Raw genomic sequence first — 14514 nt, 5'->3', positions numbered from 1 at the left:
ACATTTGCTTTTCATTAGAAATCGTGCTCCTTATCGCACACATGAATCGCACTCGTATTCGTACTCGTAAATATTTTATAGTCGATTCTGTTTACAACTCGCGCCCATAGCCCATGTCCACGCGCCGCTCAAGTGATTCGCCGCTTGTGGAAACGAAACGAAACGAAACGAGTTCGAGTTCGAGTGCGAATCAAATTGAATCCGCTGACACTGCGAATTCAGTGCGTGTTGCAGCGAGTTGAAAGGTCACAGGACACAGGACACAGGACACACACGCATCCCATGACCCACACAAAGCGAGAGTGCAACGGCCCCCGAGCGGGCGGTGGGCGTGTTCAAGGCCGCGTCTCGCCTCGACCAGACAGAGTCCAGACAGGTCTACCCCCCGGCCAGGCCCAGTTCAGCCCCAGTTCAGCCCCAGTCCAGGGCCCGAATTCCAGCCCGAGCCGCGGCGCAGACTGAGACTGAGCGGAGCCATTGGCCGCTCTCGGCACTCGGTAGAGATTAGAGATGTGCACATGGCGGCGGCTCCGTTCCGTTTTGTTTCATTCCATTTCTGGGTCACCGAGCACTTTTGGCAGCGCGAGTGCCAATCAATATCAATATAAAAAATATCCCAAACACACATCAACCAAAGGGTATTTCACCCATTTCATACTACTCTTTAATTTGTCCAAAGTTATTCAACGACTTGGAATTTGCACCTTCAATTCACTTGCAACATTTTGCCATCTCTGTTTTTGGCCATCACTGACGCGCGAGCAAGAGCTCGTTCCCTTTGCTCTTGCTCACACTGCCCTGCAGCTCTGCGGTTGTTCTTTTTTTGTTTTGTTTGTGGCAGACATTGACCTTGAGGCCTCTTAACCGATTGCAGTTCATTGGCAGCAACTGCCAATTCCCAAAGCCAATGCCCAGGCTCAGCCTCAACCTCAGCCTCATCCCAATTCCAAAATGTTCCCCCAAACAAATGTGTGTCTATGCCCGCTGTTGGTCTCCGCTCGAACCATCTGCATGCACACATACACACACACACGTACACATACCGTTCTGTTGCTGCTGCTGCTGCTGCTGCTGCTGCTGTTGTTGTTGGGGTACAGGTCGCGTTGTGGGTTCGCTTCATACAAGTTTATTGACATCGGGCGATAATTTGGTGCTGTTTATTTCGCATCGCCGGGCGTTAAGAGTAAACGCATCGGCATTGGGAGTACTTGAAGTACCAAGCTGAGGAGGGATCTAGGATTCATCTAAATAAAATAAACTTTAAGCTGAGTTTAAATTATTATTCGAATTTGCTGCACTTCTTATCTCAGGCAATAATATTTATTCTGTAAATTCTTTTTTGTCGCTGTAATTGAGCTTGCTGAAGTTTCCGCGAAAATGCCGCAAAAGGTCCGTCGCCTTCTGCTCGTGTTTATACCATCCAAACAATGGATCAAGTGCAGAATTTTCAAGCGAAGCCAACTGGTGCTCTCCATTTACATGCTTTGAGGTGTGCCGCAATGCCCCAGACACATAATATGCCCCTGCCGCTGCCCCTGCCGCTGCCTCTAGAGAAAATCTCTCCAAAATGCTGCACGCTAGAACCCAAGTGGCTATAACTTCAACTCATATTAATATCTACATTTAACCATTATACAAGATTAATAATAATAAGAAGATGAATTTATATTTAGTTATATGCCATACAATTTCATGGAACTTGCAACTTAATTGCAAAGTTCAGTTTTGCTCCAATGGGAATCCGACGCCGATGCCGATGTCGATGCCGATGGATGGCCCGTTGTTGTTTCTGTTGCTATAATTAAGATTGTGGACTGTTGTCGCCGATGTCTAGGCTTTTCATCAACAACAAACACAAGCAGCGGCAACAGGCAGAGGCAGCGGCAGCGGCAGAGGCAGAGGCAGAGCCCAGAGCCAGCAACAGAGGCTGAGGCTGAGGCTGAGCCATCACCTCCTCCACGCTTCTGGGTCAATAATCTGCGTCTGAGCTGGATTGTTGTTGGCGCCCGCCTGCCGCACATGTCAATCAATGGAGATCCAATTTTAGCACAAGTAAACAATATTTGCCCGATCGAGCGGGAGGCAAAAGTGGAAGTCAGCTCAGTGGGGCCTCCCACAAGTGGGCGGGCGGCTTATCGCCCACTGGCGCTGGGGCATGGATAGAGGAAAAAAACCAAAGGAGCTGCACTGCCGCACTGCCGCACTGCCACACTGCTGCGTTGCTTTGATGAAACTCCATCAGCTGTCTGTTTGCTCTTCCTCAAATAATCGACAATCGATTGATTATCGATCAGTTATCGATCCTCCCATCCGTTGACCCTGACACGGCATGCCTTGGACTTTGCACCGCATTGCGTATGCCATCATCCACCCTGCAGCTCTCTCTCTCTCTCTCTCTCTCCCACCAAGTGATCCTCCTCGCTGATATCCCTGCCCCCCCAGACACAGACACTGACGCCTGCTTATCTCTCCAAATTACTTAGAACGGAGCAACTCTCGCTTTGCTTTCAGCTCTGCTCTGCTCTGCTCTCTGTTGTTTTCCTCGGGCGCGAGAGAGATTAATGCTAAAAATAGGGATCTTTTATTTTGAATTGAAACTAGATCACGTCGAATACACGTTGCCCCGTTGTTTACGGTTTTTTCACAGCGTTACACCCGACGCCCTCCGATGCGACGATGCCCCATTGGTTTCCGTTCTTCATCCTCTTCTGCTCCCGCCTGCACTCGGAGTCGCAGTCGAAGTCGCAGTCGAAGTCGCAGTCGCAGTCACGGCAGCGCCAGCGGCAGCGGCAAAGCAACAAAAACATCAACAAGTCTTATCGACAGACATTATCACAGCCCAAGCCCAAGCCCAAGACCCCAGTATGTGCAGTATGTAGGGTATACGGATGGAAGCCAGATGCCTGCCATAACCCTAGACCAAGGACCAGACCGTCCAGTGGGCGGAGGGAATGCCCATGCCAATTATCTTCTGTAATCATCTCGCACAGAAAGCTGCGGTTCACAGTCCACAATCAGTGAATCGAATTTCAATCAAACGAATACACCACGAAAATGTACAAACTTATGTACATGTGTACATTTATGTATGTACATTTATGTACAACAAAGAACTCAAAAGAAAGGTTTGTGGGATCCCTTGAAAGAGTTGAAAATAAAGCCAAAAGTGTGGCAATTACATGTACTTTATGTATGAATTTATGTATACATAATGTACAGATCGTTGCCATATGGGGGGGGGGGGGCCTGAAGGGATGCTGTTGTTCCGATGGATTCACTCTATTTGCTTCTGTTGCTGTTTGCATTTGTCACTCTCAGCCAGATAACGCACACATGTGTATGTATGTACATGTACTTTGCTCAAAGGCAATCTCGTGAATATTATTGTCAGTGTAGCGTACTCGGGCCGCCGCACTTAATGCTGAGCACACACAATCCCGACGCAACAGTGGCAGACCCACAGTGACCCGAAGTTGATTGGATGGATGTGTCATGGCCAGAAATTTGTTTTCTTTCATCACTTTTGTTTACATTACTTGTGGGTTTTTGTACCAAAACATGCGGCGCTACGCCAAAAAACGGGGCGTCGCTTGGGCCGCTGCCCTGGCCATGGCTTTCACGTGCACTTTAAATACACAAATGCATGGGCACGGTAGCAGTGTAAGCTACGAACATAGGGATACCCACTCAACAGACATACATATGTGCATGCATACATTAATACATACATACATACACACATTAATACATATGTGTGTACATACATTTTCTATTGTCTGCCTGTTGCATGCATCTCCACGAGTGGTGTATACCTTGGAGTACCGTTCCTCGGTTACCGTTCACAAGAAGCTCGCCCGAACGCAAACGAATGGAACGAAAACGATTTGCCGACGACGACGACGACGACGAAGACGAAGACGACGAAGATCGAAGAGGAGAGCGGGGCGGGCTTCGGCTTCGGCTTCGCGGAGCGCTGGCCGCACTTAAACGGTTCTTTTTCAATTTGGCTGTGAAACAACGAAGAACGTGAGCAATCCGATCAGATCCCTCTCAAACGCGAACCGATTCCACACAAAATAAAACGCATAGCGGAACCTAACTGGAATCCAGGCAGGCGCAAGTGCAACGAAAGTGAAACGAAGAGCAGCAACAAAAAGCTAAGCGGAAGTGAGAGACAATCACAAACAATTAGAACACACTCAATTTGAGGCTGTGAAAGCTTCGAACGCACACCCCCAACTTAATTCTTAAAGTCAAATTGGAGCAGTCTGTGTTGCATTCAAACATACTAATTTTTTTGGTGCAGTGTAAGCTTCGAACAACTGGAACACACACAGACACACACGCACGAACACTCAATTGAATGGAGTGGATGTGGGATGCGTGACAGCAGCAGAAGCAACAGCAACAGCAGCAGCAACAACAAAGCCAAACGGCAGGAAGTGGCCAAACTAGAGAGCGACACAGAGAGAGAGAGAGAGAGGGATTAATCCAGTGAGACAAAGAGAGAGATAACCGTCAAACAGCAGAATCGAAGCAAACTGCTTCAAGTCGCAGTCTAATTATAGCGCACTGATGTCTAAAAATAAGCAACAATTCCACAGCCACACAACCACAAACTCGGGCAAACAAACCCATTGAGTGCTGGAGAGAGGAGAGTGGAACAGCCTGCAGAGATCAGAGAGAATCTACAAGCAGTCCAAGCAGTTTCGTTTTGAGTTTCGCTTTCGTCAGTGTCGCGCGCGACCAACAGCTGTTTAATCGACACAACAAAACAAAAAGCGCGCTGGCTGGTGATAAGGATAGCGATAGCCCAAAATCTGTGGTCACGCCAAAGGGTGCAAGGGCGGCAGCACGAGTCAGCAACGCTAACGGAGCTTACGGAGCAGGCGCAGCTTGTGGGCCATACAGGTTGACAAGACAGCGGGAAGGGGACAGATAGAAACAACCGACAAGGAGCCGTTACAAAATGCGAGCTGCGTGTTCGAGTGGCCAGAGCGAGAGGTAAGGCTGAGAGAGAGAGAGAGAGAGAAAGAGAGAGCATCGAGCATCGAACATCGAACATCACTCATTGGCCGGACATTGAGTTGGCTCGGGCCGGCCAAGGCGCGCTCCACTTTTCGTTTTGAGATTCCACATACAACGAACGGCGAAGGCAAGCCCAGGCGCAACGTGAAACGTCATCGTAGCGCTTCTTCAATCGTGTCAGCGTCAGCGTCAGCGTCGGCCGCAATTCGCACTCAAATCGAATTCTGCTCAGGGACACGACGCCACACGAGATGCAACAACAACAACTGCAGCAGCAGAAGCAGAAGCAGCAGCAGTACTCAGCACCCGAAGCAGAAGCAAAAGCAGAAGCAGAAGCACGCGTCACCCCCCGAGCACAGTTCGATTGCCCCAGCCGCGGCCCAGACGCTGCTCGCTGCAATCGCCTATCGATCCCGATAGCTCATTGAGAGACAGCCCAGCTCAGATCCCTGTCGATCCGCTTCGGTGCGCAATCTTGTTCTATCCGCACAGCGGAAGCTTCCCCCAACTATTTGTTCGTTTTGTTTTTTTTTTTTTTGCACGTAATACAAACAAAAACCCCCAAACAAAAAGCTAAAACGTTAGTGTTAACGATTAAACGGAATATTTTTTTGTTTTGTTTTTCGTCAATTGATTGTGATTTTGAAACGGTGTGATTGCAAAATAATTAATCTGCACAATAACCAAAAAGAAAGTTCCTTAGGCAAGTGATAAACATAATAAAACGACAGAGCCCCAGCAAATACAATACAATAAATAATATCCAACGTATATCCCATACATAACAGTCTCGATCCAGACACGAACACGGAGAATATTTACTTTCTTAGCTACGCCCAGGACACGCAGCATGCAAATGTGAGTACAAATATGTTCGAGAATTGGTTTTAAAGTTGGAATTTCGAGTGTTAATGTCTGCGAAGTGTTGAGGTTGTTGGGTTAATGGTTCAACACCTGCATAAGCAGAGCGTTTTGGCTAATTTCCAATCACACTTTAGCCCTTAGCTTTGGTAACCAGAGCTGATCTTACTTCACGCGAAATCAATGGAAAAATTCTGTCTTAAAACAAGATCCGATTCGGGGAATTCATTGGAAAGTTTTCTCCTGCTCTAGCGATACAATTTTCCACGTACTTGCGTTTGATATACGAGAAACTTTCATCTCTTCCGACACGACGTGGAGCCATCGGAGCCGAGCCGAGCCGATCCGATCCGAGCCGAGCCGAGCCGATCCGAAACCGAACCGAGATCAATGCAGCCGAACATGCACAAGTGGGAGGAGTGTTTGGGTGCTTTTTGGTGGGTGTGCAGCAAAATGATAACTGTGTGACAGACAGGATGACCGTTGGGGCCCGCCGCCACTTGTTTATTTTCAGCGGAAAACATTGAGTACAATATGTGGTAGGGTCGGTACGCTCTGTCGTCTGGTTCGGCTGGCAAGCTGATTCTCAAAAGCAAACAAAAACAAAAACAAAAACAAAGCCGCATGGGGCATGCCTCAGTCCCCGTTACTGATTGTGTATAAAAGGAACTCATGTTCCAAATGATAAGCCGACGGGCGCTTCAGCGGCAGACTGAGTTTATTTTTAAACACTGAAGTTTATGTAAATATTTCCTGGCCATCCCCAGCCTCAGACTCGGCTCCAGTCGCAGCGTCTGACAAAAACAAAACCACAATCGAATCGACTGGCATCTGAGCTGAAAAGTACAGCAATAATATTTGACACTGATAACCGGAGGAGGAGCGGGAGAGCCAGGGAGGAATGACCAATGTAGAGACCAGACAAATGATCAGACTTGGGAACAGGTGGATTGATGTGCCTAATTGGCTAATTGCAACCTTCTTTGCTTTGCTTCCTTTTTGCAGATGATTTTCGCAGTGGGATTTTCGTCTAAAGTGATTCTCGTGCTGGCCGCCATCATGCTGGCCCTGTCGCTGTCCGGCAGCCATGTGGCCGAGGCCAGTCCCGTGACCGTGACCACAGAGGATGGTGGTGTGCGCACGCGCTGTGCCGACTTCCTGGCGGAGTCCATTCAACTGATCTGCAGAAATCGCACACGCTCGCTGGCCGATGCCTATCGTAAGTACTCCCCAGAGAGAGAGAGAGAGAGAGAGAGTCGATGAATCAAGGCTTATCAATGTTTATCCATTTACCCGAACAGCCAACAGCTTTGGGCGTCGCAACAAGCGCTTCTCCCCCGACGAGATATTCTACAGGCCGCTGCAGAATGGACCCACACACGACTGTTGCATCCGTCCGTGCAACTACACGGAGCTCAAGCAGTACTGCGCTCCCCCCGAAGACGAAAACTGAGTGCGAAAAACCCGAGCGAGCCCCAGCCAGGTCTAGGCACACATAAATATTGCACCAGCATCCCAGCACTAGCAGCACCTCAGCACACAAGCGGCACACAAGAAGCAGCAGCAAGCAGCAAGCAGCAAGCAGCATTCAGAAAAAAGCACCCCAGCAGCATCTAGCGAACCCCACCCCACATAGAGTACACGTACACCTAGCACATATTCCACTAATTTAAACTACACTCTAATTGCACTTTGTAAACAAATAAAAACATGCGAAATGCAGGAAATCCATCTAGGAAAATGCCCAGCCAGCCAGTATTTGTTTGTGGCCAGACAATTTACCAGACGCCTTTACCTTCTAAGTAACTTCCCATGGCATCGCGTTGGAGTTCATGTCAGAGCATGGGCTGGACACCCGAGCTGCCTGGCGGTTGGGTCCGCACAGGCTGATTGCTGATGATTGCAAATTGCACGGCGCACTTCAAGGACTTTTGATTGAAATTCTCACATATTTATTACTACAAATTCAATTTTAATGCTGCTACTTCCGTTTTAAATTCGGTTTTAAATCGATGAACTTCAGCCGTAAGTTGTGATTATTCCAAGGCTCAGCCCGCTCAGGGCTACTCTGCTTTCCTTTTCTTTGTTTTTGACTAGAATTTGGATTGTGGCTTGAGGACTTCGGGGACTTTCCATTGAGTGCTTTCTGCCTCAGTTCATTACGTGGGGCGTGAATTTAGATTGGAATTCGATTTAGTTTCTACCTCTGGCTGGACACCAGTTGGAATTGCTGTGGTCAGTGCCTTATTTTGGGCAGTTTTTGTGCCATAAAAGTTGACCAAAATGTCTACGGAGGAAACTGCGGCTGGCTGCGATGATTTATTGATTGAAGACTGTTTTGGCGCAGAAAGCATTTCGCACTCCTTGCCAAAGAGTTTGTGGAGAAACGAAGCGCCTTGGAGTGGTTCGGGGTTGCTGCTGGACTTCTCCTCTACCGCACTGACCTGCTTTGAAGTGGAGCAACTTGGAGTAGCAGGCAGTGTCGCAGGTCTGCCTGCTCTTCCTTCCTTGGTGAGCAAATCCCCTCGAAAGACTCGCTTCAGATGCGTAATTGAGTGCCGAAGCCACTGGTTGAGTTTTCCCCGCTGAGCCATTGCGGAATTAGGCGCACAATTAAATTTCGAACTCGAATTTTCTTTTCTTTATTTTGGAACGATTGAATCGGCCCTGCTGCCCGAATGGGAATGTTTTGGATGGACTACTAAGGTTCTAAAGTTTGAGATTTGTACTACGAAATATTGATGACAGCAGCAGAACACTTGATGGGGTGGCTGCAGGATGGCAGGATAAACGACACCAGACACCAGGTCCCTGCTTGGACATAGTCCCCCAACATATTCACCTCCCAGTGAAGCCTTAGCACAGCCGCTAAATCGAACAGAACCCAACCCCAACCCCACGCCGGGCGCCGGTCGCCGGTCCCAGGAGTTTGCTTCGAGGGTTGTCGGGGGTTCCAAACAGTCTTCAAAGTAAGAGAGAGAACAGAAGTCTTATAAGGGATACATTCAACCCCGAAAAGGGCCCAACCCGAAGGGGGAAAATTCCACCCACAGACAGAAGTAACAGTTGGCCGCGTTGATTCATCCCAGCCCATATGGAGTAGTCAATTCACTCTGGCCCCAAGACTGAAACGAAACCAAAATTCAATGTGGAAAAACTAAACCTAAAACCTCAGCCACAAGTTAGCAATTAACATTTTTTGTTGGGCCCTTGGTTGGGCAGAGACTCAAAAAGTAGCTCCGAAATTCACTCAAATCTTTGTGTTTTCATTTTTACGATGTTTATGCATGCTCCCTCCCACCTAATCATCTCTCTTTGCCAGATTCGTTTTGCTACAAAAACTCATAAAGAGAGGCAGAGCCTGCTGCCTCTTTTTCGGGGATCACTGCTCCACCTCCATCCCTTTCTGGCGCACGCACAGCAGACGTCACCTTGTTGGTCGCTTCCATATGTATGGGTGCGCTAGGCAGACAAAAAAGTGCACAAGAGACAAAGCAATAGCAAAGAACAGTTACCTTTCGCTGTTGGCTCTCATCGCATCTCATCCCAGTTCGCAGTTGTCAGTGTGTCGCATGCTTGGCACACGTTGAACATGGAAGCTGAAGAAGGATGAAACAAAATTACAAAAGCAAAACAGGAACAACAAGCAGACATACATACATATGTATGTAACTGCATATGGCGTACACATACTTATGTACATATGTACGACCAATCGATTCGATCTTAAAGATCATCAGCTGTGGCCGTCCCTGTCCCGTTTCATTTTAAAGTTCTCTTTTATGCGTAGTTACATTTTTTGGGTACATGCTTGAGTGGGTGCGCGCGCAGAGAAGCAGAGACCGAAGAGAACAAGATCAATTTCATCATGGGCTGCACCAGAATTTTCGCCATCTACACACACACACGCACACGCACAGTTGGGCTGTGCTTGCAAAATGTACCCGATTTTTGCATGCCTGCAAATGGAGTTCATATGTATGTGTATCTACTGTCTTGTACAGCGGAAAACTTAGGCGCATGTAGACGTATTTTTTGGACGAGCTGCGGCATATAATCGCGAGTTGTTCATTTCAATTATTTATATTTGGTTGTGAGAAATACGAAAACCGTATTTCGGTTCGAACCGAAAGCCTCTCAGATTTCACACACGTGCTCGAAACAGTTGTTTCCATCGTTCCACCTTGCTGGAAGAGAGCTCCGACAGCGAAGAGCGCGCCGCGTAAGAGAGTGGCCAGCTGTTTTCGTACCGGCGTTCGTTTCGTCTCGTTTTGCTCGTTCCGTGCACGGCGGCGGTGAGTGTTCGAGATCGCGTTTAGTTCACAAACCTACTTAACTCTGGGACAGACATGGGGCGTCCGCGCACCATTGACGTAACCAACTTGGTGGTGGAGTACCCCGATAAGAACTACTGCCGCTGCGTGCGTTGCAATAAGACCCTCTCCGGCTGCCTGCGAAGCAACATCAAGCGGCACTACCAGCGGCTGCATCCGGAAGTCGTGCTGCCACGGCCCCAAGGCAAAGGAGCACCCGTGGAAACGAAGGACAGAGGAACCCCGGTAGAAGCGAAAAAGACAGGTTGGTTCAAGTTGCTAAATAATAAGTAACAATCACTAACCAAAGCAAGCACCAAATGAGTCGCACCTTTGAGCGAAATCCGCTCTCTTTGACACTCGCTCCCTCTCTCTTCGCTCTCTTTCTCGGTATCTCTCGCAGAGAGTGTTTTGTGTGTTGGGCGCTCTGGCGATCAAGCGTTAACCCTAGAAAGAACCAACACAAAAAACGTTAGCCGTTAAAAGCCGAAAAAGAAATCTTTTCGATTTTTACCTAATAAGTTTTTATTGTTAAGCCACAATAATTCATAATTGATTTTTGGATTGCAGTTACAAAGGTCAGAAGGAAGGGACGAGTACCGCTTGTGGACACGCTTACGCTGGTTCATTTGCTGCCGGATGGCAAGCATTGCCGCTGCCGCATCTGCGACAAGACACTCATCTACCTTTCGGGCAATGTGCGGCGACACTACAAGAACTACCACGCACAGTACACAGCGGACCAGACGGTGGCACATCCACCAGCGGAGAATAGGAAGCACTTGAATCGGAGTCAAAATAAATCGAATCCAGGTCCAGTAAGTAGATGCAATTTTCAAACCACAAAGGAGTAAACAGCGTGCACCTCTCAATACGAGCACAAACCAAACCGAAACCACCAAGGCAGCAACCAGCATATCCAAAGATTCGTTTTTCGCACACAGTCAGTGCCGTCCCCACAGACCACCAGACCAGACCGGTTTGCATTGTTTTGTATCTCGTGCCATGTTCCATGTTCCATGTTCCATGTTCCATGTGTTTCAACGCTCTCTGAACCGCCACCGAGTGAACCACTCACCACTCCCAGAGAACGAACGAATACGTGCAGGGAGAGGCACATTGGTTTCGGTTCGGTTCGGTTCGGTTATGTTTCTGTTTCTGTTTCTGCTTCTGCTTCTGGTTAACGCTGGTTTTGCGCTCTCTTCCCAGTATCTGGATGGGTGTGCGTTGGTTTCTACTCGGTCTGAGACTGCTTTTATTCCGTTTTCGAGTGTCGGATAGAGTGCAACGCCGTCGCCCGTTGAAGTCCAATCAAAAATGCCAAGAAAGTACTCGAACCCTGTGAATAAGTATTTCGTGTACAACGAGCACACGCGAAAGAGCACCTGCCTGCAGTGCCGCTTCGACATGGCCGGCAAGCACTCGGAGAACCTTATGCGACATCTCAAACGGAAGCACCAGCACACATACGCGACGCTCATAGAGATGCGGCGGCTACGACATAATCTTATGAACCAGTCGCTGGCCAAAGTGGAATCAGCTACCGCTGCCGTGCCGTTGTCTTCCATGTTTCAGTTCTCCTCCCAAGCTAAAAAACTAAAGATCGAAGGGGTAAGACTCTCGAGAGTCGAGGAGTTGGAAGCTCCTTCAAATAACTTCCCCCACGATATCAGTTTATTGATCCATTTGTTTTCAATTATTTGCAGGATCCTGCGAAGGCAATGGCCAGCAGCAAGGAATCGGGCTACGAGGCTGAGGACCAGTTCGAGAGCATCTTCATTGAAAAGTCGGAGGTGCCGGATGTCGAGGATGAGGATGAGGATGAGGAGCTGTCAGACGATCAAGATATCGATGCCGACGAGATGCGCTACTCACAGGCACTCAACCAGACAACGCCGGAGATTTCAGCGATCTTGTCGCTGCGCAGCTCCCCTTCGGCTGCAACCTCTGCATCCACTTTGGCCATCGGAGCGCCCACGCCCACAACACTGTCCGGAGACGATGCCTCCTTTCTGCAATATGTGGGCAAGAAGTTTGGGAATTACTCCACGCGCACCAAGCACACGGTTCAGTTCCAGTTTAATCGAATCTTGTACAGGGCCGACATGGGCTGCTTCGAGGAAGGCGAAGCCAAAAAGGTCAAGGAATCGGAAAATGTCTAGCCATTAAGCGGAACGAACCTGTTTCCAACTACAACTATATTATTATATGTATATTATACTTGTATATTCATTTGTCAATGGCTGTCACTGAAAGAGCGTAAGGATATTTGTATGTGTTAGGTTAATCCACGTAGCTTTAGGCCGCGAATCATTATAGCTACATCATATAAGCGAGACTCTCGAAGAAATTGATTTTGTTACAACATAATTGTTTTGAAAAGTGCTCCAGAAGTATTGTTTATGTTTGTGTTGGATCCATTAAGGATTTGTGTGTGTAAAATGCTAATCGGAAACGGAAATGTGGGCGCGGAAACGATGCCTTCTCTCAGAAATCTATATTTGTATCATTTCATTTTGGATATTTTGTTGATAAATCAAAGCCATGTTATGGCTTATATGCAGAAATCAAATCACACCTATATTGTTATTCCAGTTGATTGCCACAATTAGCGCTTCTTTAAGGTATTTCCATGCACCCCCACATCGGGGCACATTCAAATCAGGTCACATCTCCGCACCTTGCCTTGGGGCCAGTCAGATCATTGCCCCCCATTTAGGAGGGGGTCAAGGCTCATTCGCAGGTCGGTCGAACGATGCCCACAAAATGCGGTTCAACTACCCGCAATGAAATCCATACAGGGTCAACATCATTGGCACCCTCCAGCCACCATCTCAGGACAGGATGATGATGATGAGCGTTGAAGGGAAAGTGCGTGAAGGAAACACACACAAAAATATTTCAGCTCATTTCGCCTTGCCTTGCCTTGCCTTGCCTCCTTGTCGAAGCGTGTGGAAAGTTTTTTCATCTTTCCAAAGCAGATGTTCTCCGTGGCTCGCTCTCTCCCTCACTCTCTCTCTCTCTCTCTCTCTCTCTCTCTCTTTGTCGCTCTGTGTGTGTGCGTGTGTTGTCATTGTGCTCTTTAACCGTTTCGTGAGGTTGCTTCCATAGGCCAAAGAAAGGGAGAAGAAAAAAGAAAAGAATGTTAAAAATTGGCAGCCAATTCTGCAATATTTGGAGGCAGAATCACGCTGCTGTGTGTTAGTGGCACTTTGCATTAGCAATTACCGCAGCGTGAGGAAATGCTAGACTCGGCTACTGTATTTTAATAGCCTGGCAAATTGTATGTCCTATTTGCCTGCACCAGCATGCCCATCCGATATTCAATCAATTTGGTTTATAGGCGAATATACATACTTACAAATGTACACACATACATATCTATGTAACTGTATCGCTTAAGCACACCCAGCATACGCTGTGCTTCATGTTCGTGAGTGTGTGTGTGTGTGTGTGTTTTTGTGTTTGAGAGAGTAAGCCGGCTGACCAGCTTTGTCGCTCTCTATACTCCACGCGCCACGCTCTCTTCTTCCTGACAGCCTTCGAAACCAGCAACGTCTGTCGCCGGTCCTACTCTCTTTCTGTCTCCGTCTCCGTCTCTGTCCTGTCCCCTTCCCTGCCTATTCATTTATCTTCGCATGTTTTTTGTGCATAGGGGCGCTCTGTGTGTAGTCCCTTTTTATTCAACCACCTCCTCCCGCATTACGGACCTCTTTCCACTTCGATTTATGGGGACGTTTATGCGTTCAGCGTCCTCTTGACGGGTTATTAAAGGTTCATTGTCAAATATGGTACAACCATGCTGCTGTTTATCGCCTCTGCTGCTGCTGCTGCTGTCCTCGGTCTCTGCTTTTGATTCCTCTTTGCTGTGCTGCCAGAATGAACTAACAGTTCTCTTGAATTTCTTTGTTTTTCTGGCTACATCGTACAAGAGCATTCGAAATTATTCGAGTTAAATTGTATAGCAAAAACACGGCAAAAATCAAGCCGTAACCAACGAAGGAGGCAATGTAAAAGTATTGATCCAAGCAGTGCTAAAATGTGAGGGCATTTCTGTGTCTCTTTCTGCCCAATGCCGAACTGTATGTAGAAATGCCAAAAGCAAAGGAAGATGCAGAAAGGCAACAACACGAATGGCAGAGGAAAGAGAAGTCGCACAAACCTGCCGCCTCTCCGATTCTCTCACACACTTACAACGCACAATCGGAGATAATCATTTGACTTGAAGAAACGCTCGTGAATGGGGTGCATGAATGGGTTAATCAAGCGTTATAGTATCTAAAAATAGTTACATGCGCCCATACAAATTAAA

At 47.8% G+C, this 14514-nt stretch overlaps 2 protein-coding genes across 4 annotated transcripts; both read left to right on the top strand.

The window, feature by feature from the left end:
- Window positions 1-3992: 3992 nt before the first annotated feature.
- Window positions 3993-7616, top strand: LOC117581648 (probable insulin-like peptide 6). Its single transcript, XM_034269023.1, has 4 exons — window positions 3993-5004; window positions 5817-5886; window positions 6895-7108; window positions 7191-7616. The coding sequence occupies exons 1-4, from the start codon at window positions 4970-4972 to the stop codon at window positions 7340-7342; spliced, it is 471 nt and encodes a 156-aa protein (XP_034124914.1). The 5' UTR covers window positions 3993-4969; the 3' UTR covers window positions 7343-7616.
- A 2424-nt stretch (window positions 7617-10040) lies between these two features.
- LOC117581643 lies at window positions 10041-12572 on the top strand. Of its 3 annotated transcripts, none has more exons than XM_034269018.1 (3): window positions 10041-10467; window positions 10773-11020; window positions 11412-11566. In XM_034269018.1, exons 1-3 carry the CDS (start codon window positions 10239-10241, stop codon window positions 11481-11483), a joined length of 549 nt encoding a protein of 182 aa, XP_034124909.1. In that variant the 5' UTR covers window positions 10041-10238; the 3' UTR covers window positions 11484-11566. The 3 variants fall into 3 exon arrangements, with proteins under 3 accessions (XP_034124909.1, XP_034124907.1, XP_034124908.1); XM_034269016.1 differs by lacking the exon at window positions 11412-11566 and adding an exon at window positions 11909-12572 and having other exon boundaries at window positions 10045-10467; XM_034269017.1 differs by lacking the exons at window positions 10041-10467; window positions 10773-11020 and adding an exon at window positions 11909-12572 and having other exon boundaries at window positions 11425-11813.
- Window positions 12573-14514: the final 1942 nt, after the last annotated feature.

The sequence above is a fragment of the Drosophila guanche genome, unplaced genomic scaffold (assembly GCF_900245975.1).
Source record: "Drosophila guanche unplaced genomic scaffold, DGUA_6, whole genome shotgun sequence".
Classification (NCBI taxonomy): Eukaryota; Metazoa; Arthropoda; class Insecta; order Diptera; family Drosophilidae; genus Drosophila; species Drosophila guanche.
The sequence above is the reverse complement of the archived record's forward strand: the minus strand, read 5'-3'. Positions and strand labels throughout refer to the sequence as shown.